Source organism: Hippocampus bargibanti, linkage group LG11, assembly GCF_051943395.1.
Source record: "Hippocampus bargibanti isolate YZ-2025 linkage group LG11, ASM5194339v1, whole genome shotgun sequence".
Lineage (NCBI taxonomy): Eukaryota > Metazoa > Chordata > Actinopteri > Syngnathiformes > Syngnathidae > Hippocampus > Hippocampus bargibanti.
Genome location: NC_142744.1, coordinates 3,081,997 through 3,109,779, shown reverse-complemented (window position 1 = coordinate 3,109,779; position 27,783 = coordinate 3,081,997). Strand labels below are relative to the sequence as shown.

Genomic DNA, 27,783 nt, shown 5'->3' with positions numbered 1-27,783 from the left:
TCTGGAGAGTGACATTTATTTTGGTGATGCTAACGACATTTTCTGCATATTTCCTTTGTCACTTACAGTCCGTAGCAATGAATACTTTGTGGCTGTTAGCAGCATTATTATTAGTATTTTTTTTTTTTGTCATTGAAAAAATAAAAATGGCATATTTTTTTCATACTCACCCTTCGTTGCAGTTGTACAATTTTGATAAGAATTCGGTTTAGGTGCCTTTGTTTGGACATCAGAAAACGTTCATGTGAAGGAAGGAAGGAAGGAAGTGCGATACTAAGATTCAATGTGAAGGCACTTTAAAAAAAAGGAGGATTGGGATTTCGGCAAAAGGCTTTTTAAATAGTTCCATGTGTTTGTGTGCATGTGTGTGTTTGTATGACTAGTCTCGTGAGGACCACTAACATTTTATACCATACGTAGTGAGGACATTTTTGACAAGTGAGGACCTTTTGGTCGGTCCTCATGAGTTTTTCATTGTAAAGGCTTCTAGAGGGTCTCTATATGCATCTGTTAAAGTTTCAGAAAGGTCCTCACAAATTCACCCAAAATGATTTTTTGGTGTGTATTTTCATTTCACTTGGATACACACACTTTTTATTCATTGTGTGTGTTTGTGTGTGTGTGTGTGTGTGCGTGGTTAATGAGAGGAAAAAGTTCATACCACAAAAAGTAAACCGATATTTTAACCAAATTCACTACAGGGGTGAGGACTTTGAATGTACCCATTCAGAAACCTCACTCCTGCTGTTATTTCAGTTTCAAGTCCACTTTTTAATTTCTTTGTTTTTAAAGACGTTGAAGTGGGAAATGGGGTGACATTTAGTGTTCAAATGTAACACTAGTTCTTCTAGTGTTGCCGTGTTACTTCTAACTTATCAGCAACAGTGGTCCTCACTCCTGATCTGGAGTTATCCGGACCTCACAAAACCATTGAAACAGGAATCGGTGTGTGTGTGTGTGTGTGTGTGTGTGTGTGTGTGTGTGTGTGTGTGTGTGTGTGTGTGTGTGTGTGTGTGTGTGCGTGTGTGCATGTGTGCGAGAAAGGCAGTGGATTTAGGAGTACTGCTTGGTGAACTTCTGGTGGAACTCCTTCACTTTGCTCAGGAGGATCTTCAGTTTGTCAGCTGGTGGCAAGATGGTCATCCTGTACAAGAAGAACAATACTTTTATGAAAAATAGTTTTCATATTTTTCAGGGAGGGGGAAATGATTATAGTGATCATTTTTTTAAATTCGAAAAATAAAAATAAAAATGGCCTTCAACTAACCTGATATCAATTGACTTTAGTTTGACTCTACTGCGATTAATTCTTTTTACACACTCATAACGGGAAGATTAATTCAATCACTGCCATTTTCAAATTAGTTCAGGTTTTGTTGTTGTCTTTTTTGCGGGGAGTGTCGATAAAGCACTGGTCAGACCTCTGCCAATGATTTTTCCCTTCCACGAGGGGGCATCATTTGCCTTTTGTCCATGTTAGCGCTTTGCAGCTTCAGCTATTGTTAATGTGCTATATAAATCAATATGTATGTATTGTATTTTGTACAGCCGCCCCCATTTCAAGCTCAGATAACTCCAGGCCCATATAACTTTGGACTTATCTTTCTTTTTGATGAAAGAAGAGCATCTAAGGTAGTGAGGACATCGATGAAAATGTTTCGTACAAAGAAGTACAGATGAAGGCTGAAGAAACCTTTTCATCGATGGACCACTCCTGTACGACTGAGAGCTTACACAGATGTAGAGAGGACATTTTTGACAAGTGAGGCCGGTCCTCAAGTTTTTCATTCTAAAGGCTTCATCAGGGTCTATATATGCATCTGTTAAAGTTTCAGAAAGGTGCTTACAAATTCACCCAAAATGATTTTTTTTGGTGTGTATTTTCATTTCACTTGGATACACACACTTTTTAAAAAGTAAAACGATATTTTAACCAAATTCACTACAGGGGTGAGGACTTTGAATGTACACATTCAGAGTCCTCACTCCTGCTGCTATTTCAGTTTTAAGTCCACTTTTTAATTGCTTTGTTTTTAAAGAAGTGTGAAATGGGGTGACATTTAGTGTTCAAATGTGACACTAGTTCTTCTCTAAACTTGTGTGTGTGTGTGTGTGTGTGTGTGTGTGTGTGTGTGTGTGTGTGTGTGTGTGTGTGTGTGTGTGTGTGTGTGTGTGTGTGTGTGTGTGTGTGTGTGTGTGTGTGTGTGTGTGTGTGTGTGTGTGTGTGTGTGTGTGTTTAGCAGACGTGTGTATTTTCTGACCTGAAATGGTAGGTGCCATCCTTCTGCCCAAAGCCGCTGCCAGGGACAAGGCAGATGCCGGTCTCCTCCAGCAATTTCATGCAGTAAAACATATCAGGCTGTTGGCCTTGTCCCTTCAAAATAAGACGACGTGTGTCACAACAACGCTTCCGACATGAGTGGGTGAAACGAACAGGAAAAGATATGATGATGAATAATACATGAATCCAAGACAGTGAAAATCAAGTCTCAAGTGGCCGACGGGGACCAAGCGCTGCTGCGAATGGCTGTGATTCCTGCGGCACTGTATGAAGCTCCTCAACTCACTTTGTTATAAAATGGGATCAAAGCGATTCTGTTAAATTCGACAGAGCTTGGGCTTGAGTGAAAACATTTCAAATGAGGGTTTTCAAGGACTAACAAAAAACTCGTTCATTTGTACAGTCATTCATTCATCCATCCCACCCACTCACTCACCCAACCCACCCATGGATGCACCCACTAACTCATTCATTTATTCATTCATCCATCCACCATACTCAACCCACCCACACCATCTCCCACCAACTCAAACCATCCATTCATGCATCCACTCACTCATTATTTCACAAATGCATCATCCATCCATCCCACTCATTCAGCCATCCAACCCCAGTCACTCGCTCACACCCTCATTCATTCATTCATTCACCCAACACTAACTATCTCACTCATTCATGCATGCATCCCACCCAAACCATCCATCCATCAAAACTCACGCTCACATCCATCCAACCTACCCATCCAGCCATCCACTCACTCACTCACACCCTTATTCATTCATTCATTAATGCATGCATCCATCCCACCCGAACCATCCATCAAAACTTACTAACCCACTCACGCATGCATCCATGCAACCTACCCATCCACCCCCTCACTCATCCCTACACTCACTCACACCCTTATTCATTCATTCATCCATTCATGCATCCATGCCACCCGAACAATCCATCCATCAAAACTCAACTCACTCATGCATGCATCCATCCAACCTACCCATCCAGCCACTCACTCACTCACTCACTCACTCACTCACTCACTCACTCACTCACTCACTCACTCACTCACTCACTCACTCACTCACTCACACATTCAACCTACCCATCCACCCACTCACTCACTCACTCGCTCACTCAAACTACCCATCAAGCCACTCACTCACCTACTCATTCATTCATTCATTCATTCATTCATTCTTAAGCTGCTGTGCCTTTCCAGAGGTCCTCGAAAGTGGGCACGTTTGGCCTCTGGCAACCATTTTGGCTGTAGTGAGTGGCACTCTTGTTGCGTTGCGTTCCATCCTGTATTTTTAGTGCCCTCCATGTCCTGAATGCCCCCATATTTTCCTTCAAAAGGTTTGGATTAAACACTCTGCGGCGAAGTGGGCCAGACGGAAAGGGGCGGCGGATAGAACACGGTTCGCATTCCAGGGTCGCCGGAACGCACGAGCGGCCTTCCGAGACTTCAAAAGGCGACATCGCACGCTCGATTTCAGATTCCGCTCGGAGGCGACGGGCGATGTACGAGGACGCCTAATGGATGACGCGGGCGGCTCGCTTTAATGACCTCCCAAGCCGTCGCTTGCTCGCAATGCCCACGCAAAGCCGTTGCGGCGTCGAGATACCTGATGACGCCGAGGGAAGTTAACCAGGATCAATTGGCGACTCGGCTCACCGAGTGCAAAGCTCATCAAATTCTCTGTTGATGCCGATAAAAGCGGCGCCTTAAAAAAAAAAGTAGATTATACATAACGTTATGTGAGTGTATGTGTGTGTACGGTGATACCTTGGCTTACGAACTTAATTGGTTTCCAGACAGAGTGTGTAAAGCGAAAAAGTGTATATCCTAAAAATTCATTTCCCATAGGAAACCATTAAAATGAGAATAATCCGTTCCCAGGTCCCCATAAAACATAATTTTCTACTTTCTAATTTTCTGCGCCTTAAAATATACACACAAAATATACCTTATTTTATGTATAATAAATGTGCTATAGTATTATAATTAAATCAATGAACAGTACAGTATAATAAAGTAGTTTTATTTACCTTTGTGATGGCCGTTGATGGCTTGATTGGCCGGTTTTATCAGCATTAAACACTTGAGAGGAACGTAGCCTTCTTCTTTCACCATCTTGAGGAATGATCCCTTGTAGGTGCTTTCTCAGCGATAATTTTACCTTGTTCCTCATCAATTGTGTTCTGTTCAGCTGGGTTGATAGCTTTTTGCATCAAGTGTACCGATGGGTTGTTTGTGGAGCCTGATTGATGGGATATTTTAACCTTGCAGTCTACACCCTACCTTTGAACGATCAAAGTTGAAACGAGTGAAAATGTCACTGTCTTCTATCCTTTTTGTCACTCTCTCTCTGTCGTCTGCCTGTCTCTTTAATGTTTAAACCACCACCCCTCACTGCTGCGTTCTTGACCAATCACGTAGCTTTAACCGAAGACTGGGGGCGGGGAATAGAGGACAAAAAAAAAGTCGGCCGCCATATTCTTTTTAGGAGAACGGGCTCGTTCGCGAACGACAAATCACTCACATCTCGCATTTTGGGGGTGGCAGCATGTTAGCTTAGTTGTTAGCATGTGTGCCAAGCAGTTTGGAAGGATTGGCATGAAAACTTGCATGTAGAAAAAAAAAGGTTGTATGATGACAACAATTCATAGTCAGTTTTCCCATATGGAAAACGACCGTTAGCCCAAACGTTCTGTTTTGATAGTGAATGACGTACCGCGGCTTCTTTGACAGCCTTCTCAGGTATGCTAATACGCGGGAAGGAGTACATGGCGCCCTGCACAGGATTGCAGCTGATGCCAGGTACGGTATTGAGCACCTCCTCTGTCAGCCTGGCCTTGTCCGCTAAGGCACTGAGGGTCTCTGTGCGCTCCTGAATGACAAAGAAAAATAAAATGATTAAAAAAAAAGCACTCACAGAAAACGACTTGTTCAATGAGATTTTTTCATTATACCTTCATGAAATTTTCATACGACGGCTCTCCGGCCTGCGGCGGGTTGACCACCAGGCCCATCAGTGCCTGTCCGGGAACGGGCGGGCAAAGGCGCACCGATACCAGCTTGGTGAGTTGGGCCTTCACCTCGTCGTCCATGTTGATGATCTCCATGTAGCCGCCACGGAAGCCGCACCTGGGAATTTGAAAATGTGAAATAAAAGCACACGCCTATCCAGAATTGTTATCAATAGACTCATCATGTAAGCATGAATGATTCAAAGTCATGCACTGGATCACAGGTGTCAAAGTCGAGGCCCGGGGGCCAAAACTGGTCCGACACCTCATTTTATTCGGCCTGTCACAGCAAATCAAACTTGTAAAATTTCATGACGCTTGCTCAACCAAAATTTAAAATAGTCCCATGTAAACTACAATAATAGTCATTATTTTTGATAAGAAAATTGAAAACTACTTATTTATTATTTATCACTGCCAGGCGATGTGCAAAAAAATGTGTCCACTCCACTGCCAGTGGTTTTTGGTACACACACACACACAATCGGGTTCGAGGACTCATAAAACATTACAGTTTGTTTTTATAGTAGTTTACAAATGACCTTATGACATATTTATCCATGCTGTAGAATAGTTAAAAAGTGCTTTTAAAAAACAATTTTTGAGACTTGGAACAGATTACAATTTTTTACTTTGATTATAATGGAAAGTTATGTTTCGGTTTTTGAACGAATCGGTTTTCAAACAAGTTTCTGGGACAGATTAGCGTCGAAAACCGATGTATCACTGCTGTCCTTTCATAACTTTGCTGCTGTGTTACTTCCGGGTAGAGTGAACGCTGGCTGCCGCTGCTCACCCGCACAAGAAAACCCCTGTGACTGTAAAGTGTCCTTGAGAGTTTTGAAAGGCGCCTAAAAATCAAATGTATTATTATTATTATTATTATTATTATTATTATTATTATTATTATTATTATTATTGTTATTGTTGTTGTTGTTATTATGATTATTATTAACTCATTATATAACTCATTCACTGCCAGACGCTGTGCAAATAGGTGTCCACTTCAGTGCCAGGGTTTTTGTCATTTTCATTCAAATTGCAGGACCCACAGAATATTGAGTTTTAGGACAACATAAACATTCAATGCAGCGTAAGAAACCTTAGACTCTCTTCTTTTAGCAGAAAATTCCTAAGTTATATGGATCTGGAGTTATCTGAGCTTAAAATGGGGGCCGCTGTACAAAATACAACACAATACATACATATTGATTTATATAGCGCCTTAACAACAGCTGAAGGTGTACCAAAATGCTAACATGGACAAAAGGCAAACGCTGGCCCCTCGTGAAAGGGAAAAGGATTGCCAGAGGTCTGACCAGCGCTTAATCGGCACCCCCTCCGCAAGAATGATACATGGAATAAGGTCTCAAAAGTGGTCACTTACTCTCCCATGTAACATTTGGAGGTGGAGTGAAAGGAGGCCAGTTCCACCGTGTTGGAATACTCGGGGCCCATTTCAAAGAGCACCTTCTTGAACGAGTGGAATTGGCACCCGTCAGCGTACACGTTATCTTGGTACACCTGAAAAAGAAGATGAACGTCATGACAAGAAGCGTTTGTTTCAGAGAGAGAAAGAGTGAAAGGAGGCCGAGCGATCACCTCGTCGGCCATGAGGAATAGACGCTCCTTGGCGGCGAATCGGATGACATCTTCAATGCATTTTCTGTTTTGAACCTGGCCTGTGGGCAGAGGGGGGGGGGGGGGTTGATCAGGCTGCGTGATTGTGTTGCTTTGTCGCCATCTACTGGCGATTCTCAAATCGCGTGACTGTAAAGCACGGGTGTCAAAGTCAAGGCCCGCGGGCCAAATCCGGCCCGCCACATCATTTTTTTCGGCCCCCGAAAGCAAATCAAACTTGTTAAATTCCATAATGATTGCTAAAATCTGAGCCAAAATTTCATATTTTTGGATGTCAACCACAATAAAAGTCATTATTCTTGACTTCAGATTTGAAAATGAGTTATTCGTTAATTTGCTCTGTGCTCTATATGTAATATTTGAAGGGATTTAAACATTCTGATGGGTTCCCCAAATTCATAACGGCCCTCGAGAGGAAACCATAACTACAATGTGGCCCGCGGCAAGAAATGACATTGACACCCCTGCTGTAAAGTGTCCTTGAGAGTTTTGAAAGGCGCTGAGAAATTAAATGTATTATTATTATGATTATAAAAAAACGGTAGTTCAAAAAATAATCATGATATAGAAGTCATTTCTTTAGTCACTTAAGATGCTATCCCACTGAGGCCATTTTAATAATGCTTGTTGCGCCTGGAAACAAATTCCGAAGTGCACACTGACTGCATTTTGTGTTCGGCTTGCTCTTGGCACCCTTTACACCAGAAAATACGGTAAATAAAAAAACAAATTGATTTAGCCGAACCTCTCTCCCAAGAAATAGTACAGTGGTACCTTGGCGTACAAACTTAATTGGTTCCCAGACAAAGTAAGGCGAAAAGTGTGTATCCCAAAAAGTAAATTCCCATAGGAAACCATTAAAATGAGAATAATCTGTTCCCAGGTCCCCATCAAACATAATTTTCTACTTTCTAATTTTCTAAGCCTAGCCTTAAAACTACACACAATATACCTTATTTTATGTATAATAAATGTGCTATGGTATTATAATTAAAGAAATAAACTGTACGGTATAATAAAGTTATAGTTCATCCTGTCTACTTGATATCTAATTTTAAACAGATTCTTTTCTTACAGACAGTGTATTGTAGGTCTTTCAAATACCTGACATGCGACACTCTGACGAAGGCGGAAGTATACGCCGAAACATGTCAGGTATTTGAAACACCTGTAATACAATGTCTGTAAGAAAATAATCTGCTTATAATAAATATAATAAGTATAATAAAGTTGTTTTATTTACCTTTGTGAGGTTTTATCAGCATTAAACACTTGATGAGGAACGTAACCTTCTTTCACCATCTTGAGGGATGATCCCTTGTAGGTGCTTTAATTTCTGCGATAATTTTATCTAGTTCCTCATCAATTGTGTTCTGATTAGCTGGGTTGATAGCTTTTTGCATCAAGTGTACAGATGGCTTGTGCGGGTTGTTTGTGGAGCCTGATTGATGGGATATTTTAACCTTGCAGTCGACACTCTGCTTTTGAACTATCAAAGTTGAAAATATTCATAAATTTAACGTTCGTAAACCGAAAAGTTCGTAAGCCAAGGGATAACTATATATTGATGCAAAAAAAGCAATCAGAGAAGCGGACTTTACCGGTGGGGTTCCCAGGATTGATGATACACAGGGCTCGGGGGTTACAGTGGCGCCGTGCCTCATCCAGAGCCCGTTGAAGCTCGCCGATGTCCATGCTCCAGCACGCCTCCTCGTTGAGGTAGTAGTTGATCTGCACGGCGCCAAGCTCGGCCAGCGCCGCCGAGTACAGAGGGTACTGCGGGATGGAGATCATCACGCCGGTGCGTGACGCGCCCTCGCCGCACACCAGCAGCTTCAGCATTGTCTAAGACAAAACCGATGAACAAACAAAAATAATACGGATAAAAGGTAAAGCAAGGATGCATCTAGTAAATTAACAAAGGTTTGAAACCTGAATCTCCTCAGTTTCGAGCTCATTAGTGGCAGTTTTGGGAGACTTTAAGTCATTTTATTGGTGTTTTGCCTTTGACTAAAAATAGCAGCCTGCGTGTTTTGGGTATTTTAGATGCTATAAAACGCTTTTCTGATGTCAGTTAGGAAACAAAAAAATGGTGTCGTTGTCCTTTAAATGTGTCGCTGATTTTGAGTAAAAAAAAAAATACACACAATGCTTCGAAAGAATAGTTTATTAGTGACCTCTGGTGGTGTAAGTATGGTAGTACAACTCACAAGCCTCATCAGGTGAGCGGAGGTGAAGGAGGAATCAATGAAGTGGTCACATTGTAGCCGAAAGGACAATCGACACCATTTTTTTTTGTTTCCTAACTGACATCAGAAAAACGTTTGATAGCATCTAAAATACCCAAAACACGCAGGCTGATATTTTTAGTCAAATGAAAAACACCAATAAAAATGACTTAAAGTGTCCCAAAATTGCCACAAAATGAGGTCAGAAATGGCGAGATTCAGAAAGTCCCGCCCCCTTGTTCGTGACGTCACGGAATGACGTCTTTGCCTTGCTCGAGAATCAAAACAATGGCTTCAAATTCGGAGAAGATACTTTCTTGTTATTCATCCAGTGATGAATATGATTCAAATAGTTCTGAAGAGGAAAGCATAAATGTTTGGAATCAATTAAAGAAGTCCTTCCATGTCATTATGAGGTGTCTGGACTCCAATGTAGCGCCCAGAAAATGCACAAGATGGCGCCCAAGCTCCATTGGAAATGGGCTGATTTGTCTGCTGGGAATTTGTGTCAACTAGTATCAAATAGTAGTCTTGGTGCAACACACAACGATTCACCATCACGTTATTTATGTTTTCCTTCTAATTTCGCCATCAAAATGAAGTTTTCAGACCAAACAAAGTACCCAAAATGCATTGTGTGTCGCTTTCTCGGTCAGGAGCGTTCCTTCAGTGACGTCATGGCAGGCATCGTCACCAACTCGAAAACAAGACTTCCAGCGCGAGTCTTAAAACATAAAATATAGCTATATGCCGTGGAATCTTTGTAAATTGTGCTGCGTAGAAGTCATTTGAAGTGATTTTACAAATTATGGACGCAACTTGTCCGGAGGTGTCGGTTGTCCTTTAAGTCTTTTTTTTTCCCAAATTGGTTGACTTAAAAAAAAACATTTACCACAATCCCGTCACTGGCCCCAGTGGTGAGATAAATGTCGTCGGGGTCGCAATGGATGCCGCCGTCCCTTTGCTGGATGTAGCGAGCCACGTCCTGACGCACGGTGTCGATGCCTTGACTGGCACTATATGAACCTGAAGAATTGTAAAATGGACAACAAAAATTAGTTACAGATGCTCCCCAACTTACGAACAAGATACATTCCGAACGGTCGTTCATAAGGTGAATTTGTTTGTAAGTTGCTTCACTGCTTTATTTTGTATGGTATGTATGTTTAAGGCTGTCTTGATTTGTACTGAAAAATATACATTTAATAAAATATATGCATTAGCATTTTAAATAATTAAAAATGCCGGTTTTAGTTATTATTGTTATAATTTTAATTTATGTTTTATACACAACATACCTGAAAACTAGATTACCTTATTATTGATGTTTGATAAGAATACAGACGCTTCCCTACTTAAAAACATTCGAGTTACAAACATCCCTAACTTACGAACAAGATACGTAGCGAACGGTCGTTCATAAGGTGAATTTGTTTGTAAGTTGCTCCAGTGCTATATTTTGTATGGGATGTTCGTTATAAGGCGTATATAAGTATGTTTAAGGTTTATATAACAATGTTGAAGGATTGTATAAGTAACCTGTATTGGTTTGTACTGAAAAATAAACATTTAATAAAATATATGCTTTATAAAGATATGTACATGTACAACTGGAAAGAATACTACATATGTTATGACAAAAAGTTTCATATGTACCATCGTTCGTAACTTGAATGTTCGTAAGTAGGAGAGCGTCTGTACATTGCCACCACGATCACGATCACGCCCTGAAGGTGACTAACATATTTTAGAGGGACACTTCATTAAATGTTTTTTTCAGCATTAAAAAGCTTTAAAAACGCACTTGTACCTCGACAGTTTTCCAAATTAGATATGATTGACCTCTAGGATAACTCAGTTTTTTTTTTATTTTAACACATCTTGAGGAAAACATTATTATTATTATTATTATTATTATTATTATATTGCTATCTAGCTGGCTATCTAGCTAGCTATCTAGCTGGCTACCTTGGTAGCTATCTATTTGCTTACTATCTATCTAGCTGGCTACCTAGCTAGCTGTGTATCAATTTGCTGTCTATTAGTTATCTAGCCAGCTATCTATCTATTAGTTATCTATTAGCTAGCTAGCTAACTTTCCAGCTATTTGAGTTATTCTGGGTTGAGTGAACGCTAACGCGTGTGGCTGCCGCTGCTCACCCACAGAAAAACGTATCCCGTGACTATGAAGTGACCTTGAGAGTTTTGAAAGGTGCTTATAAATGAAAAGTATTATTATTATTAATTATTAATTATTATTATTATTATTATATTGCTATGCAGCTGGCTATCTAGCTATCTAGCTGGCTACCTTGGTAGCGATCTATTTGCTTACTAGCTATCTAGCTGGCTACCTATCTATTTGCTATCTATTAGTTATCTAGCTAGCTAGCTATCTATTAGTTATCTATTAGCTAGCTAGCTAGCTAGCTAACTTTCCAGCTATTTGAGTTATTCTGGGTTGAGTGAACGCTAACGCGTGTGGCTGCCGCTGCTCACCCACATAAAAACTTATCCCGTGACGATAAAGTGACCTTGAGAGTTTTGAAAGGTGCTTATAAATGAAAATTATTATTATTATTATTATTATTATTATTATTATTATTATTATTATTATTATTATTATTATTGTGGGTGAAATTGCGGGAGCTTTTAATAGAAGCTCCTCCCACTTTTTTATTTAGGAACTGCATAGTAGGCAGTAAGGTCAAGAGTTCACGCGGACCATAAATAGCGACCCAGTAGGTTGGCCACATTTGTTCCGAAAACCTCCTAACTCGTCACCATGGCAACATAGACTCACAAAGGCGCAATCTGCTCAAAAGGGAGGAGGAGCCCCGAGAGGCGTTTAACGTATATCAAAAGCTGGTTGTTCACGTTACAAGAAATACCACAACCGCAACACACCCATACTGTTGCCGCCGCAGGATTGCAGGATGCGGCGCGCTCGACTCTTTGCGTCCTCTGGGAACGTGCTGTCGTTGAGCAGCTCGGGGTAGGAGCACAGTGCCAACACCTTCAAAGCCACGCACAGAGAAAAGAAAGTGTGATGTAAGCTTTGTGTGTTTTGATAGGAGCCATTTTGGTGTGCGTGTGACATGGGCGGGCGAATGTGTATGTGTGTGTGTTTGTATGAATAGTCTTGTGAGGACTACGAACATTTTATAGCATACGTAGTGAGGACATTTTTGACAAGTGAGGACCTATTGGCTGGTCCTCACAAGTTTTTTTTTTTATTCTAAAGGCTTCTAGAGGGTCTATATATGAATCTATTAAAGTTTCAGAGAGGTCCCCACAAATTCACCCAAAATGATTTTTGGTGTGTATTTTTATTTCACTTGGATACACACACTTTTTACTCACTGTGTGTGTGTTTATGTCTGTGTGTGTGCGTGTTCAATGAGAGGCAAAAGTTCATACCACAGAAAATAAAATGATATTTTAACCAAATTCACTACAGCGGTGAGGACTTTGAATGGACCCATTCGGAAACCTCACTCCTGCTGTTATTTCAGTTTCAAGTCCACTTTTTATTTATTTATTTTTAAAGAAGTTGAAGTGAGAAATGGGGTGACATTTAGTGTTCAAATGTAACACTAGTTCTCTAAACTTATCAGCAATGGTGATCCTCACTCCTTATCTGGAGTTATCCGGACCTCACAAAACCATTTCAACAGAAATGTGTGTGTGTGTGTGTGTGTGTGTGTGTGTGTGTGTGTGTGTGTGTGTGTGTGTGTGTGTGTGTGTGTGTGTGTGTGTGTGTTTGTATTACTGGTCGTGTGAGGACCACTAACATTTTATACCATACGTAGTAAGGATATTTTTGACAAGTGAGGACCTTTTGGTCCTCACAAGTTTTTTTTTATTCAAAACACTTCTAGAGGGTCTACATATGAATCTGTTAGTTTCAGAAAGGTCCTCAGAAAATGATTTTTTGGTGTGTATTTTCATTTCACTTGGATGTACACTTTTTACTCGCTGTGTGTGTGTGTGTGTGTGTGTGTGTGTGTGTGTGTGTGTGTGTGTGTGTGCGTGGTTAATGAGAGGAAAGTTTTTTCATTTTGTTAGAATGAAATCCTGATATGCAATAAAAAAACGACAAAAAAAAATCGGAATTTTATGAGATTTATTTTATTTTGTTAGAATGGAATCCTGATATTTTCTGAAGAAAAATGCCATTAAAAAAAATAATAAATCTAGAAAAAAAATCCGAATTTTATGAGAATTGTTTTATTTTGTTAGAATGGAATTCTGATATTATTATATCTCAAAACTCGATGCATGTAGTTGACTGTTTGCTTGTTGACACAGTGGTGGTGTTTTGGAGAAGCTAACCTGTCGAAAGAATGTGATTGGCTGCTGCCCCATGGCGTGCGCATCGCCAATGTTTGCTTTGATGACCTCCTGGAAGGGTTTCTTCCTCCCCTGCGTGACACAAACACAAACAAAGACCTTTTGGGTCATTCATATCAAGCTTTTGTTTTGTGTCCGACATTTTTTGGGGGTTTGGCTGACTGTTGTTAAATTCCAACGCTTGGACGGAACTCCAATTTAAATGGGAACAGATTGCGACCTAGAAAATGATTCTGGTACACATATTAACTCATTGACTGCCAGACGATGTGCAAAAATGTGTCCACTCTCGTGCCAGGGTTTTTGTCATTTTCACTCAAATTGCGGGACCCACAGAATATTACGTTTTAGGACTACATAAACATTTAATACAGCGTTAGAAACCTTAGACTCTCTTCTTTCATCAGAAAAAAAGTTAATTCCTAAGTTATATGGGTCTGGAGTTATCTGCGCTTGAAATGGGGGCGACTGTACGAAATACAATACAATACATATTGGTTTATATGGCGCTATAACAACAGCTGAAGCTGGAACAAAGTGCTAACATGGACAAAAGGCAAATGCTGCCCGCTCGTGGAAGGCTATTAGCTATCCATCTATCTCGCTGGCTAGCTATTAGCTATATATTAGCTAGCTTTCTATCTATTTGAGTTACTTCTGGGTTGAGTGAACGGTGGCGCGTGTGGCTGCCGCTGCTGACCCACAGCAAAACCTCTTCTGTGGGTGTAAAGTGACCTTGAGAGTTTTGAAAGGCGCTTAAAAATAAAATGTATTACTATTATTATAATTATTATTATAAAATATTGCCAGAGGTCTGACCAGCGCTTTATCAGCACCCCCTTGCAAGAAAAAACAAAACCCGAACAAATTCCGGAATGGCGTTTTACGTCACACTTTTCAATTCCCGAATAAATTCAGAAATGGCAGCAAGTGAGTTCACCATTTAAAGCACAGGTGTCAAAGTCAAGGCCCGGGGGCCAAATCTGGCCCGCCAGATCATTTTATTCGGCCCGCGAAAGCACATCCAACTTGTGAAATTCCATCATGCTTGCTAAAGTCCGAACCAAAATTTCAAATTGTCGTTTTTAAACCACAATAACAGTCATTATTTTTGACTTCAAATGTATTAACTAATTATTCATCAATTAGTTGCGCGTTCTGTATATAACATGCGAAAGGGATTCAACATTCTAATGGCCCTCCGAGAGGAAACCGTAACTCCAACGTGGCCCGAAGCAAAAAATATTGTTTGACACCCTTGATTTAAAGCTTGCTCAATCTGCCGTAAGACGACTGAAAAAAAAAAATGACTCGCTGATGCCTCATGACACATAAACACACATGACAAAGACATGCTTTAACCTCCTAAGTGGTTTTATGACACCCATTAACGTAAAGCTGTCTAATGTCTGTTTTCGAGGAGCTAACATATCAAGTTTGTGTAGTTAGCTTAAGCAGCTGCAAGCCAGGAGGGGAGTGAAAAGCAACACTTGGACTGACACGTGTACAAATAAACAACACTCGAACACACACTGTGCGCACAGAGCTGAAGAGGAGCACTTTCACATTCAACGTTTCCCTGGAATTCATACATCCACGTTTGTCCGAATGTGAGTCATAATAATAATAATAATAATAATAATAATAATAATAATAATAATAATAATAATAATAATAATAATAATACATTTTATTTATAAGCACTTTTCAAAACTCTCAAGGTCACTTTACAGTTGCAGGATAAGTTTTTTATGGGTGAGCAGCAGCAGCCACACACAACAGAGTTCATTCAACCCGGAAGTAATTCACATAGATAGAAAGCTAGCTAGCTAGCTAATAATAATAATAATAATAATAATAATAATAATAATAATAATAATAATAATACATTTCATTCATAAACGCCTTTCAAAACTCTCAAAGACACTTTACAGTGACAGGATTTTTTTTTCTGCGGGTGAGCAGCGGCAGCCACACGCGCCAGCGTTCATTCAACCCGGAAGTAACATAAAATGAGAACAAATAATATGACAACACAAAGACATATACATACACACACATACACAGCTAGCTAGTTAATAGATAGCTAGATAGATAGCTAGCTAATAGATTGCTAGATAGCTAGTTAATAGATAGATAGCTATATAGCTAGTTATGAGATAGATAACAATATAGCCAGCTAGCTAGCCAGATAGCTAATAGACAGCAAATAGATAGGAAATCGATAGCTAGCAAGGTAGCCAGCGAGATATAGATTGCTAATAGATACCTCGCTATATAGCTAGCTAGATAAATAGCTGTATAGCTAATATTTGATACAGCTAATATTTGATTTTGCCCAAAATGTTCATTTGTCTGTCAAAATTGAGTGTGTTACCGTCTCGTTACTCAAATAAAAATAAATATAATAAATACATAAATAAATAAAATATTCTGGCCCAATCCGGTTACTCAAAATGAACACTTATTTGCTGTCATTTATCATTGACAGGGGATTGATGGATCAATATATTTAGGTTGGCATTTTATGAACAATTTACAAGATACTGAATGAGTGCTTTTAAATGTGCTGCCTTTCAAGAAACCTTTGCCATTTTGTTGTTCTATTTCTTCCTTTCCTTTCCTCTTCCTTTCATGACTTTGTTGCTGTGAAATGTAAAAAAAAACAATTCCACTGCGAGACTAATAAGGGCGAATATAATCCAATCCAAACATGTAAATGATGTTGACTTCCTATTTTTCGAGAAACCTGTTCAGGCAGCGTGACGGAGACGCAATATGTGCTATTGACTATTTGCTGTCAGTTAGCATGCTGTTTTGTTTGTTTAGTTTTTTTAAACTTCCTGTTTGTAAGTTAGCATGTTCCGCCAGTGAAAATATAACCCTTCTTGGTCTGTTGCAATGATTAAAATCAGTCTAAAAGAAGAAAAGTTGTCAAATAATGAATACACTTAACAGTACTTTTGATTTGTCGGGAAACCCGTTGAAAGGACAACCGACGCCGCTGGACAAGTTGCGTCCATAATTTGTAAAATCATTTCAAATGACTTCTACTTCTACTACTACTATTTTACGTTTTAAGACTCGCGCTGAATATTCAGGAAGTCTTGTTTTTGAATTGGTGACGATTCCTGACGTGACGTTACTGAAGGAATGCCCCTGACTGAGAAAGCGACACACAATGCATTTTGGGTACTTTGTCTGGTCTTGTTTGGTGTTTATCCGTGTTGATGGTGAAATTAGAAGGGAAACACACAAATAACGCGATGGTGAAGCGTTGTGTGTTGCACCAAAACTACTATTTGATACTAGTTGACACAAATTCCCAGCAGACAAATCAGCCCATTTCCAATGGTGCTTGGGCGCCATCTTGTACATTTTCTGGGACGCTCACGGCTCCAATTGATATGGAAGTACTTCTTTAATCGATTGCAAATATTTATGCTTTCCTCTTCAGAACTATTTGGATCATATTCATAACTGGATGAGTAACAAGAAAGCATCTTCTCCGAATTTGAAGCCTTTGTTTTGATTCTAGAGCAAGGCAAGACGTCCCTGGTGTGATGTCACGAACAAGGGGGCGGGGCCTTCTGAAACGGGCCATTTCCGGTTTCATTTTGAAGTCGTTTTTGGACACTTTAACTCATTTTTATTGGTCTTTTGCATTTAACTAAAAATATCAGCTTGTGTGTTTTGGGTATTTTAGATGCCATAAAATGTTTTTCTGATGTCAGTTCGGAAACAAAAAAAAATGGTGTCGGTTGTCCTTTAAGGAAGCCACTGGACGAAAATCAGCCTTGAGGCAAACTCACTACATAAAAACACAAATGATATTCATTTGCGAGTTTTGTCTACATTTGTAAATGTCTATGAGAAGAGATTGTAAAACCACCATCCACGCTCATAATCACACAAAACAGAGTCCATATTGGAGGAAGCTGGACAACCTCCATGCATAGTTAGATCTTAGATTCAAAATCAGATCTGCAAAGCAGATATATGAAGCCATTTCACTCAAGAAGTTGATTAACAGTTGTAATCACTCAGCCAAAGCTGATGCGATAAAAACAGGCAATAACGATTTTCCCCACGATTTTTCCATCGGGGAAAACTGGTACAAATCAGTCATTGCACAGATTATGAAATAACATTAGAGGCTCCTGTTGGGATAAAAATTCAATGATTAACCGACAGATGGACTTTGCCAAAAGGATGTGGGTGCGAGCGTCCGTGTGATAGCTCACCGAGTTGTTGATGGGAAGGGGATGGGGGTTGAAGTGGCAATGACATATGTTAGAAGCTTTTAGCCAGAACAAACAAATACACCCCAGTGATGACACATGACCTTCATTGAAATTACAGTTCAGGGGGGGGGGGGACGTGAGCAAATGCCAAACAAATGCAAAATAAATAAACAAACACATAAATAAATAAAGAAATAAATAAAGAAATAAAATAAAATAAAATAAAATAATCCCATGCATGCACCCAAATATGCCTATGCTGCAAACCACAAGTGTTTTTGCCTTTTTTTCAATTTTGACAAATAGTTCTGCAACAGTGTCCGAATAAAAGTAAACATAATCATGTTTTTGATGATTGAGTAAATGTACTTAACAATGTAACTAATGAATGTACATTTCCCCCCAAAAAATAAAAGTTGGAATGATCAAGTTTGCCCATAGTTTTTTTTTTGAAGGGGGGGGCTGTATATGCTATGTTAAACCTGCTATGTTAAACCACGAGTATTGTGACAAACACAAAACTACACTATGACTTTTGTTTTAATTTTTCAGAATCTTGAATGTAAAAGAAATAATATTAATAATAATACATTTCATTTTCACTTTCAAAACACTCAAGGTCACTTTGCAGTCACAGGCGGCCACACACGCCAGCATTCACTCAACCCGGAAGTAACTCAAATAGATAGAAATGTTACAATGTGATGTGTACTATATCTAGTAGTTTATCCTTGTTGGCATAGTATGACATAGCTGTTATTAAAGCGCCATATATATTTATATATATTATATATTGTATAATATTGTATATTTGGAATGGTTACAGAAACACTGAATGATTCATAAATTAGTTCATGCTAACATTGTATTTATGTATTTTAGATACTAATATCCCAGCTGTATTTGTTCTGTGATATCATTTGAAATATTTTATTTTCACATACATACTTGTTACAATTAATATATACATATATATTATTATCAAGGATGCCTCCCCCTTGAAAGGGGTTATATCAATGCATTGAAACCATTTCATTTACTTTGGACGTAATATTATTTTGAGGTGTAACAAGATGTGAACTCATTCATGGACTCTTTTTTAACTCATTCACTGCCAGACAATGTGGAAAAATGTATCCACTCAAGTGCCAGGGTTTTTTTCATTGACACTCGAATTTCAGGACAGAATATTGAGTTTTAGGACGACATAAAAATTCAATGCAGTGTTAGAGACCTTACACTCTCAAAAAAGTTAATTTCAAAATTAATATACAAATACAGTAAAGTCTCGTTATATCGATATCGGATATATCGATAGTCCCGGTTATATCGATACTATTTCTATGCACGCATGGAGAAAATTACATGCAAACAGGGTCGGATATATCGATAGTCCCGGTTATATCGATATTTTTTCGGACTCCCTTGAATATCGATATAACGAGACTTTACTGTATATATTATTATCAAGGATGCCTCCCCTTGGACTGGGCTATATAAATGCATTTAAAATCATTTCATTTACATTGAACGTAATATTATTTTATTTTATTATTCATGGATCGTTGTTTTTAATGGTTTTTAAATCGGATTGCGCTCACTGTCCATAAACACAGTCAGTGATTTTAGTCGGATGAAATCATTTCAGAAGAAAAATGTGGGTGCAAATTTCGTAAAAAAATAACTTATTTACCACATATATTCCAATTAAGATACAAATATATATGATTAAAAAAGACGGTAAAAGTCAAATTTAGATTGATATAGTGACCCACCTCAGATAGTTCTTTCTCCAGCTCCACTGCCCGCTGTACGATGGGCCCCCGCACGGCGTACTCGACCATCTTGACGGTGGGGTTCATGGTGTCGATGGTTAGGACTTTGCCCCGCGACGAGGCTCCGTTCTCGGTCACGCTCTCCTTGGGCAGCCCGCAACGCGTGGCGCTCAGGCCGGACATGGCTCTGGCGGACATAGGAGGAGAGGTCAGTGAACGCACCGCGGGCACACCACCACCACCACCACCACCACCGTAAGCACCGCTAACGGCTAACGTTCCACGCCGGCTTGGAGTCAAAGTGAGGCGGGCAAGTTTGCCGGGCGACAGCCTCGCTATCCTCACCGCTGCCATGTGTCCCCCCTTTAAGTTTTTTTTTGTGGAGTCAACTCGAGAGAAGTTTAACGCTAAGCCGAGCAAGTGCAGCCGCCACCTTGAACGAGAGTTCCTTTGAACTTTGATCAGGGTGCAAGTCCGAATTGCCTCCAAAATAAAATGGGGGCGATCAAAAAAATAAGGTTCGAGATGTTCCCGAGCATTCAGTGGGTTCCGTTCTTTTTTCTTTTTGGAAAACAAATGTTGGGGAGGGGGTGTTTGGAACAAAGTCTGCACACATGGTAACGCTTTCAAGAAAAAGGGTACCCTCCCCCTTTTTTTGTGTTACCCCTCCCCTTCGAGTACCCGATCCAACATACCAGGCTCGGTTCTGCTCAAGTTTTGCACTGATGACGTGGCCACGGAGCTGCATGCAATTCACAGAGACAGACTGACAGTGACAGCACTTAGGAGGAGTGTTTTTTTTTTGTTCTCAAAAATTACAAGGGAGGGATGCTCCTCCTATTTTGGACTCACCCACTTTTTTATTTTTATAGAGAGCCACTTTGTGTATCGGTCTTTTCCGCTGATATGGCAATAATAAATTATTCTTCTTCTAAATTTGTGTCCAGATTGTTTTAAAATACAGTGATACCTAGGTTTACGAACCCCCTGGCTTACGAACTTTTCGGTTCACGAATATTAAGTTTATGAAAATTTTACCTTGGCATACGAACTTTACCTTGGCATACAAACTTTTTTCGTATACAGAGCTGCCTCAATTAGTGATGTGTCATTCGCGAACAAGCCCATTCTTCTAACAACAAAATGGCAGCCGACTGTTTTTGTCCTCTATTCCCCGCCCCCAGTCTTCGGTTAAAGCCACGTGATTGGTCAAGAACGCAGCAATGAGGAGAGGTGGTTTAAACATTAAAGAGACAGGCAGACGACAGTGAGAGTTTCAACTTTGATAGTTGAACACTTGATGCAAAAAGCTATCAATGCAGCTAAACAGAACACAATTGATGAGGAACTAGATAAAATTATCACAGAGAAAGCAGCTACAAGGATCATTCCTCAAGATGGTAAAAGAAGGTTACGTTCCTCATCAAGTGTTTAATGCTGATGAAACCGGCCACTTCATTCCATCAAGCCATCAACGACCATCACAAAGGTAAATAAAACGACGTTATGATACAGTACCGTTTATTTCTTTAGTGATAATACCATAGGACATTTAGTATACATAAAATAACGTATATTTTGTGTAGTTTTAAGGCTTGGTAAATTAGAAAGTAGAAAATTATGTTTTATGGGGACCTAGGAACGGATTATTCTCATTTTAATGGTTTCCTATTGGAAATTCATTTTTGGGATACACATTTTTCACCTTACACACTCTGTCTGGGAACCAATTAAATTTGTAAGCCAAGGTATCACTGTAAAATTATTTGAGCTGACTAAAATGACACAGGGTCTTGACTGTTTATGGACAGTGAGCGCAATCCTATTTAAAAAGCATTTTAAAAACTCATTCACTGCCATTCCCGAATTTGTTCGGGTTTTGTTTTTTCATGTTTGCTTGTCAATAGAGCGCTGGCCATGACCTCTGGCAATGTTTTTGACTTTTCCACAAGGGGGAAGCGTTTCCTTTTTTCCATGTTAGTGCTTTGCGCCAGCTTCATAAGTATAAGTAACCTGTATTGGTTTGTACTGAAACATAAACATTTAATAAAATATATGTACATGTACAACTGAAAAGAATACTACACTCTCACAGCCCCTCACGTCGATATAAGAGGCGGAAAGAAGCACTCCTCGGAAAAAGGCGTGCAATACAGAATTGAACTTATAGCATCTCTGTCTGAACATTTTTCGACATACCCACAAAAATGGTCGTATGTACGGTTGTTTGTAACTCGAATATTCATAAGTAGGGGAGTGTCTGTATAAACCAATATGGATGTGTTGCATTGAATTTTTATGTCGTTCTCAAAACTCAATATTCTGTAGGTCCTGGAATTGGAGTGACAATGACAAAAACCCTGGCACTGGAGTGGACACATTTTTCCACATTGTCTGGCAGTGAATGAGTATGTCCACATATGTCCAAAGTAAATGAAATTGTTTTAATGCTTTGATATAACCCCTTTCAAGGGATGAGGCATCCTTGATAATAATATACATTTGTATATTAATTGTAACAAGTATGTATGTGAAAATAAAATATTTCAAATGATATCACAGAACAAATACAGCTGGGATAATATTAGTATCTAAAATACATAAATACAATGTTAGCATGAACTAATTTATAAACAATTCAGTGTTTCTGTGACCATTCCAAATATGTCATAATATGTCAACAAAGATAAACTACCGTATTTTCCGGTGTATAAGGTGCACGTGAGTATAAGGCGCACCCTCAATGGACGGTGTATTTTCAACATTTTTCCATGTATAAGGTGCAACGGACAATAAGGTGTACCTTCGATGAATGAAAAAAAAAAAAAAAAAAAAAAAAATTCTAAATACAGTAAAGTCTCGCTATATCGATATCGGATATATCGATAGTCCCGGTTATATCGATACTATTTCTATGCACGCACGGAGAAAATTACATGCAAACAGGGTCGGATATATTGATAGTCCCGGTTATATCGATATTTTTCGGACTCCCTTGAATATCGATATAACGAGACTTTACTGTAATATAGAAATATATACAGTATTTTTTTTCCAATATGACTTCACATATAAGGCGCACCGGCGTATAATGCGCAGGGTCATCTTTTGAAGAAAATGTCAAGGCTTTTAGGTGCGGCTTATACACCAGAAAATACGGTACGAGAAATAGTACACGTCACATTTCTTTTATATTCAAGATGCTGAAAAATGACAAATGAAAACAAAAGTCATAATTGTTGTTTTATCTTTGTCATAATAATACTCATCGGATTGGTTTTACGTAGCATATATACAGTTCATGAGGTCAAGTGTCGTCGCCAGTTTGGTAAGTGGGCCATGAAATGTAAAATGGATTTTCTCATAACTCTCCCACCCCATAATTTTGTTTTCTTCTAACTTTAAACTTTCCTGACCCCCCCCCCCCCAACCCCCGCCCACCAGACCCAAAATGAAAATTCTGCGGCAGCCAGACTGTAAACGTCATATCGAAAAAAAACAGGTCACCGTTACTGGCTACCTAGCTAGCTATCTATTTGCTATCTATTAGCTGTCTAACTAGCTAAAACGTTCTTATCCCATGACTGTAAAGTGTCCTTGAGAGTTTTGAAAGGCGCTTAGAAATTAAATGTATTATTATTATTATTATTATTCACGTTTCCACAAACTGTGCCATGATTGGAGATGACCTGATCCCTGAATAACTGTAATATCAATTTCAGTAAACACCAAGTAGCAAAATGAGCGCGCCCTAAAATAGACAAGTTATATAAGAAAAAATATATTTTCAAAAGCTGACCTTGTAAGCTGTCTAGCTAACCAGCTGTTGGCTATATATTAGCTATTTATTAGATATCCATTAGCTAGCTGGATAGGTATTTGCTGTCTAGCTGACTGGCTGTAAGCTGTCTAGCTGGCTAGCTGTTGGCTATCTGGCTAACTATTAGCTATTTATTTGCTATCCATTAGCTAGCTAGCTTTCTATCTATTTGAGTTGCTTCAGGGTTGAGCTGTCTGGCTGGCTAGCTGTCTGGTTGGCTATCTGGCTATCGATTAGCTATCCATTAGTTAGCTGGCTAGCTATTAGCTGTGTAGCTGGCTGGCTGTAATCTGTTGGCTATCTATTAGCTATTTATTAGCTATCCATTAGCTAGCTGGATAACTATTTGCTGTCTAGCTGACTGGCTGTAAACTGTCTAGCTGGCTATCTGTTAAATACCTGGCTAACTATTAGCTATTTATTGGCTATCCATTAGCTAGCTGGCTAGCTATTAACTGTCCAGCTGGCTGGCTGTAAGCTGTCTAGTTGTTGGCTATCTTCTTAGCTATTTATTAGCTATCCATTAGCTGTCTTGCTGGCTGTCTGTAAGTTGGCTATCTATTCGCTCTCCATTAGCTAGCTGGATAGCTATTAGCTGTCTAGCTGGTTGGCTGTAATCTGGCTAACCTGTTGGATATCTGGCTAACTATTAGCTATTTATTTGCTATCCACTCGCTAGCTAGGTAACTATTAGATGTCTAGCTGACTGGCTGTAAGCTGTCTAGCTGGATAGCTGTTGGCTATCTATTAGCTATTTATTTGCTATCCATTAGCCAACTAGCTAGCTATTAGCTGTCTTGCTGGCTGTCTGTAAGTTGGCTATCTGGCTATCTATTCACTATTTATTTGCTATCCATTAGCTAGCTAGCTTTCTACCTATTTGAGTTGCTTCGGGATTGAGTGAACGCTGACGCATGTGGCTGCCGCTGCTCACCCACAGAAAAACTTTATCCCGTGGCTGTAAAGTGACCTTGAGAGTTTTGAAAAGCGCTGAAAAATGTATTATTATTATTATCGTGGTACTGAAGCAATTTAGGACTTTGGGTAAGGTCATTAGAAACCCGTAGCAGCAGTAATACTAGAGAGAGTTTGTACTGCAATGGTATTCAGGGCAAAAGTCGGCGCCGTCGTTGGCGTTAGCACGAAGAGTTGATGCTGCGGCGTCTGCAGCGCAAAACTTTTACACTCGTCTGTGACCACGTAGCACTTGAGTGGCTGGTGGGAGAATCCGTTGACAAAGTCCTCCGCGTTTCCTTGGTGGCTTCCTGCTTCCGCCTCGGCGGCGCCGTCCGATTCCTCCTGCTTGAAATAGCGCGTCATGCAGAAAATATAGAAAAGCTTCAGCAGCTCCCAGCAGCGAGCCTCGGAGGGGGAGGAGGGGTCTCTTTGGGGGTCGCCGCGTAACCGGACGGGCAAGCAGGAGACGGAGCGATGGTTTTCGCGGTTGACCAGTAGAAGGGCCAGGACGTCGGGCCGTAAAGCGACGGATGAGGGAAGGCGGCGTTCTCCCGTGGCGAGGCAATCTCTCAGGATCTCCACCAGGGGAGACCAGAAGCGACCCACCAGGGTGCTTTCGGCACTGTGGAGGGAGGGCGCGGGGCCGCACAGCACGCACACGTCGGCCCCGGGAAGCAGCTGGAAACGAAGGAGACGGTGAGCGACCGTCGGGCTGCCCTGCGGGAGGAACACCGGGTAGTCGCAAGAGGCGGCGGCGGAATCAGAAAGACCTCGCATGACAGCCGAGAGCAGGACGATTTCCTGAGGAGCGAGCCGCCACCACATCTCCGTGGCGGCGGCGATCCGCCCGTGGATCAAAAGGCATCCGAACTCGCTGTCGGCGGCTTTGGCGAAGCTCCTCACGGCTTCTTGGAGCGGGGCTGGCTGCGGTGGAAGCAGGCAGTCGGCGCAGTACGTCAGGTGGCCCAGGACGTCCGGACGCCGTTCCTCCAGCAGATCGTCGATGAGGCCAAAACAAGAGCGCAAGTCCTTCTTCAGACGCTCCAAATTCTTGGCGTTGACCAGCTCATCCTGGCCCAGGATCATCACCATGCAGTTCCACACGTTCTCCAGGAGGCGCTGGAGATGCAGGTGCTCCCCTTTGCTGCTGTCTGCACTCTGACTTGCGCTCACGGCGATGAGCATCACGCTGTCCTGGAAAACTCGCCACACCACTCGCCCGCCGCCTTCGGTCTCGCAGCTGGACAACGTCACCCCTTGTCCACGTCCGAACATGTGAACGCCATTCAGGGAGCCAATGATTGAAAAGGGGAGTTGCCTGGAAGCCCCCCGAGTGAATAGGGGTACCCCGCTGCTGGCCGTGAGGCACACAAGCTGTACGGAGCCCTCTTGGAACATCATGCTAGGGCAGCACTCGAACTTTGCCACAAAGAAACAGACACAACAGTGTGATGGAAAATTCCAATACTCCTAAGCTTCATACGAATGTAGAACATTTCAATGCAAATTTAAAGGACAACCGACGCCTCCGGACAAGTTGTGTCCATAATTTGTAAAATCGCTTCAAATGACTTCTACTGAGCGTATTTTACAAAGATTCCACCGCATATAGCTATATTTTACATTTTAAGACTGGCGCTGAATATTCAGGAAGTCTTGTTTTCGAGTTGATGGCGATGCCTAAACGTGACGTCACTAAAGGAACGCCCCTGAACGAGAAAGCAACACACAATGCATTTTGGGTTTGGTCTGAAAACATCATGTTGATCCGTGTTGATGGCGAAATTCGAAGGAAAACTGCATAAATAACGCAATGGTGAATCGTTGTGTTGCACCAAGACTACTATTTGATACTAGTTGACACAAATTCCCAGCAGACAAATCAGCTCATTTCCAACAGAGCTTGGGCGCCATCTTGTGCATTTTCTCGTACGCTACATTGGAGTCCTTATGGCTCGAAGTACTTCTTTAATTGATTGCAAACATGTATGCTTTCTTCTTCAGAACTACAGTAAAGTCTCGTTATATCGATATTCTCGGGAGTCCGAAAAATATCGATATAACCGGGACTATCGATATATCCGACCCTGCGCGCATGTAATTTTCTCCTTGCGTTCATAGAAATAGTATCGTAATAAGCGGTACAATCGACATAACCAATATCGATATAACGAGACTTTACTGTATTTGAATCATATTCATAACTGGATGAGTAACAAGAAAGCATCTTCTCCGAATCTGAAGCCATTGTTTTGATTCTAGAGCAAGGCAAAGATGTCCTGTCGTGACGTCACGAACAAGGGGGCGGGACCTTCTGAAACTCACAATTTCCAGGGTCATTTAACAGTACAGTAAAGTCTCGTTATATCGATATTCTCGGGAGTCGGAAAAAATATTGATATAATCGGACTATCGATATATCCGATCCTGCGGCATGTAAATTTTCTCCTTGCGTTCATAGAAATAGTATCGTAATAAGCAGTACTATCGATATAACCGATATCAATATAATGAGACTTTACTGTAGTTTTGGGACACTTTAACTCATTTTTACTGATGTTTTGCATTTGACTAAAAATATCAGCCTGCGTGTTTTGGGTATTTTAGATGCTATCAAACGTTTCGCTGATGTCAGTAACGAAACCAAAAAATGGTGTCGGTTGTCCTTTAAAAAAGAATATTTAATTCAAGCAAGTAAAATATTCATCTCTTGTCACTATTTCAGGAGCTCCTTCTAATGACATGTCTACAGTTTATAAAAACACCGTGTTGCGAGTTTAACGATTTGGTGGTTGCTGTTTGTGCCTTTCTTTTTTTTTGTGGCTTTTACAATTCTTCGAATGGCCAGCAATAAAGAAAAATAATGAAGTCGAATTTAATTCAAATTGAAACATACATCAACGCTTTCAAAATCAAATTTGTACGATAACAAATAACATTTTATTTAAAAATCACGTCACCGGGTCCGCCATCCTGCTTTGCTTGATTTCATTTTGGTACGAAATCACAGTCTGACAGCTTAAGCTAGCGAGCTCGTGCTAACTCATGCTAGCTCGCTACACATGGACCCACTAGCCGTTAGCATCGGCTGCCGCTAGCATTAAACTAGTTAGAGACGTCAAAGTATAACTATTAATAACAGTAAATGTGGAGTTAATTTTTTTCTCCCCTCTCTACTAACAGCTTTTAGTTATGGGAAACTAACATACTGGGTGAAGGGGAAACCGGTTACCGTCGTTTCCACAGCAACGTGGTCCCATGATTCATTTCTTCGACCGGCGTCGGTGGAGAGCGTTTCATTGTGGTCCGGTCAAAGGCAGCTTTTTGCGGTACACTCGTTGTCGCGCTGCCGCCTTGAGACGTACGACAGGCCGCAATTCGGTTCCTTGCGTAAACGCTCCAGTGTGCGTGTTTTTTATTTTTATTTTTTTTCTCCCCCAAATGGGTAGCAACA

General features: G+C 40.5%; 2 protein-coding genes across 5 annotated transcripts; both read right to left on the bottom strand.

Annotated features, from left to right (window-relative positions):
- gpt (glutamic--pyruvic transaminase) lies at positions 1-27,554 on the bottom strand. 3 transcript variants are annotated; one of them, XM_089007953.1, is made up of 12 exons: positions 27,539-27,554; positions 19,553-19,739; positions 13,516-13,605; positions 12,088-12,196; positions 10,073-10,206; positions 8,554-8,797; positions 6,914-6,993; positions 6,699-6,835; positions 5,255-5,429; positions 5,017-5,172; positions 2,262-2,374; positions 1-1,144 (listed from the first exon to the last, which is right to left on the bottom strand). In XM_089007953.1, the coding sequence occupies exons 2-12, from the start codon at positions 19,733-19,735 to the stop codon at positions 1,054-1,056; spliced, it is 1,512 nt and encodes a 503-aa protein (XP_088864079.1). In that variant the 5' UTR covers positions 19,736-19,739; positions 27,539-27,554; the 3' UTR covers positions 1-1,053. The 3 variants fall into 3 exon arrangements, with proteins under 3 accessions (XP_088864079.1, XP_088864078.1, XP_088864077.1); XM_089007952.1 differs by lacking the exon at positions 27,539-27,554 and adding an exon at positions 20,248-20,371; XM_089007951.1 differs by lacking the exon at positions 27,539-27,554 and having other exon boundaries at positions 19,553-20,129.
- Positions 21,868-27,783, bottom strand: fuz (fuzzy planar cell polarity protein). 2 transcript variants are annotated; one of them, XM_089007954.1, is made up of 2 exons: positions 27,539-27,783; positions 21,868-25,748 (listed from the first exon to the last, which is right to left on the bottom strand). In XM_089007954.1, the coding sequence occupies exons 1-2, from the start codon at positions 27,587-27,589 to the stop codon at positions 24,426-24,428; spliced, it is 1,374 nt and encodes a 457-aa protein (XP_088864080.1). In that variant the 5' UTR covers positions 27,590-27,783; the 3' UTR covers positions 21,868-24,425. The 2 variants fall into 2 exon arrangements, with proteins under 2 accessions (XP_088864080.1, XP_088864081.1); XM_089007955.1 differs by having other exon boundaries at positions 27,562-27,783.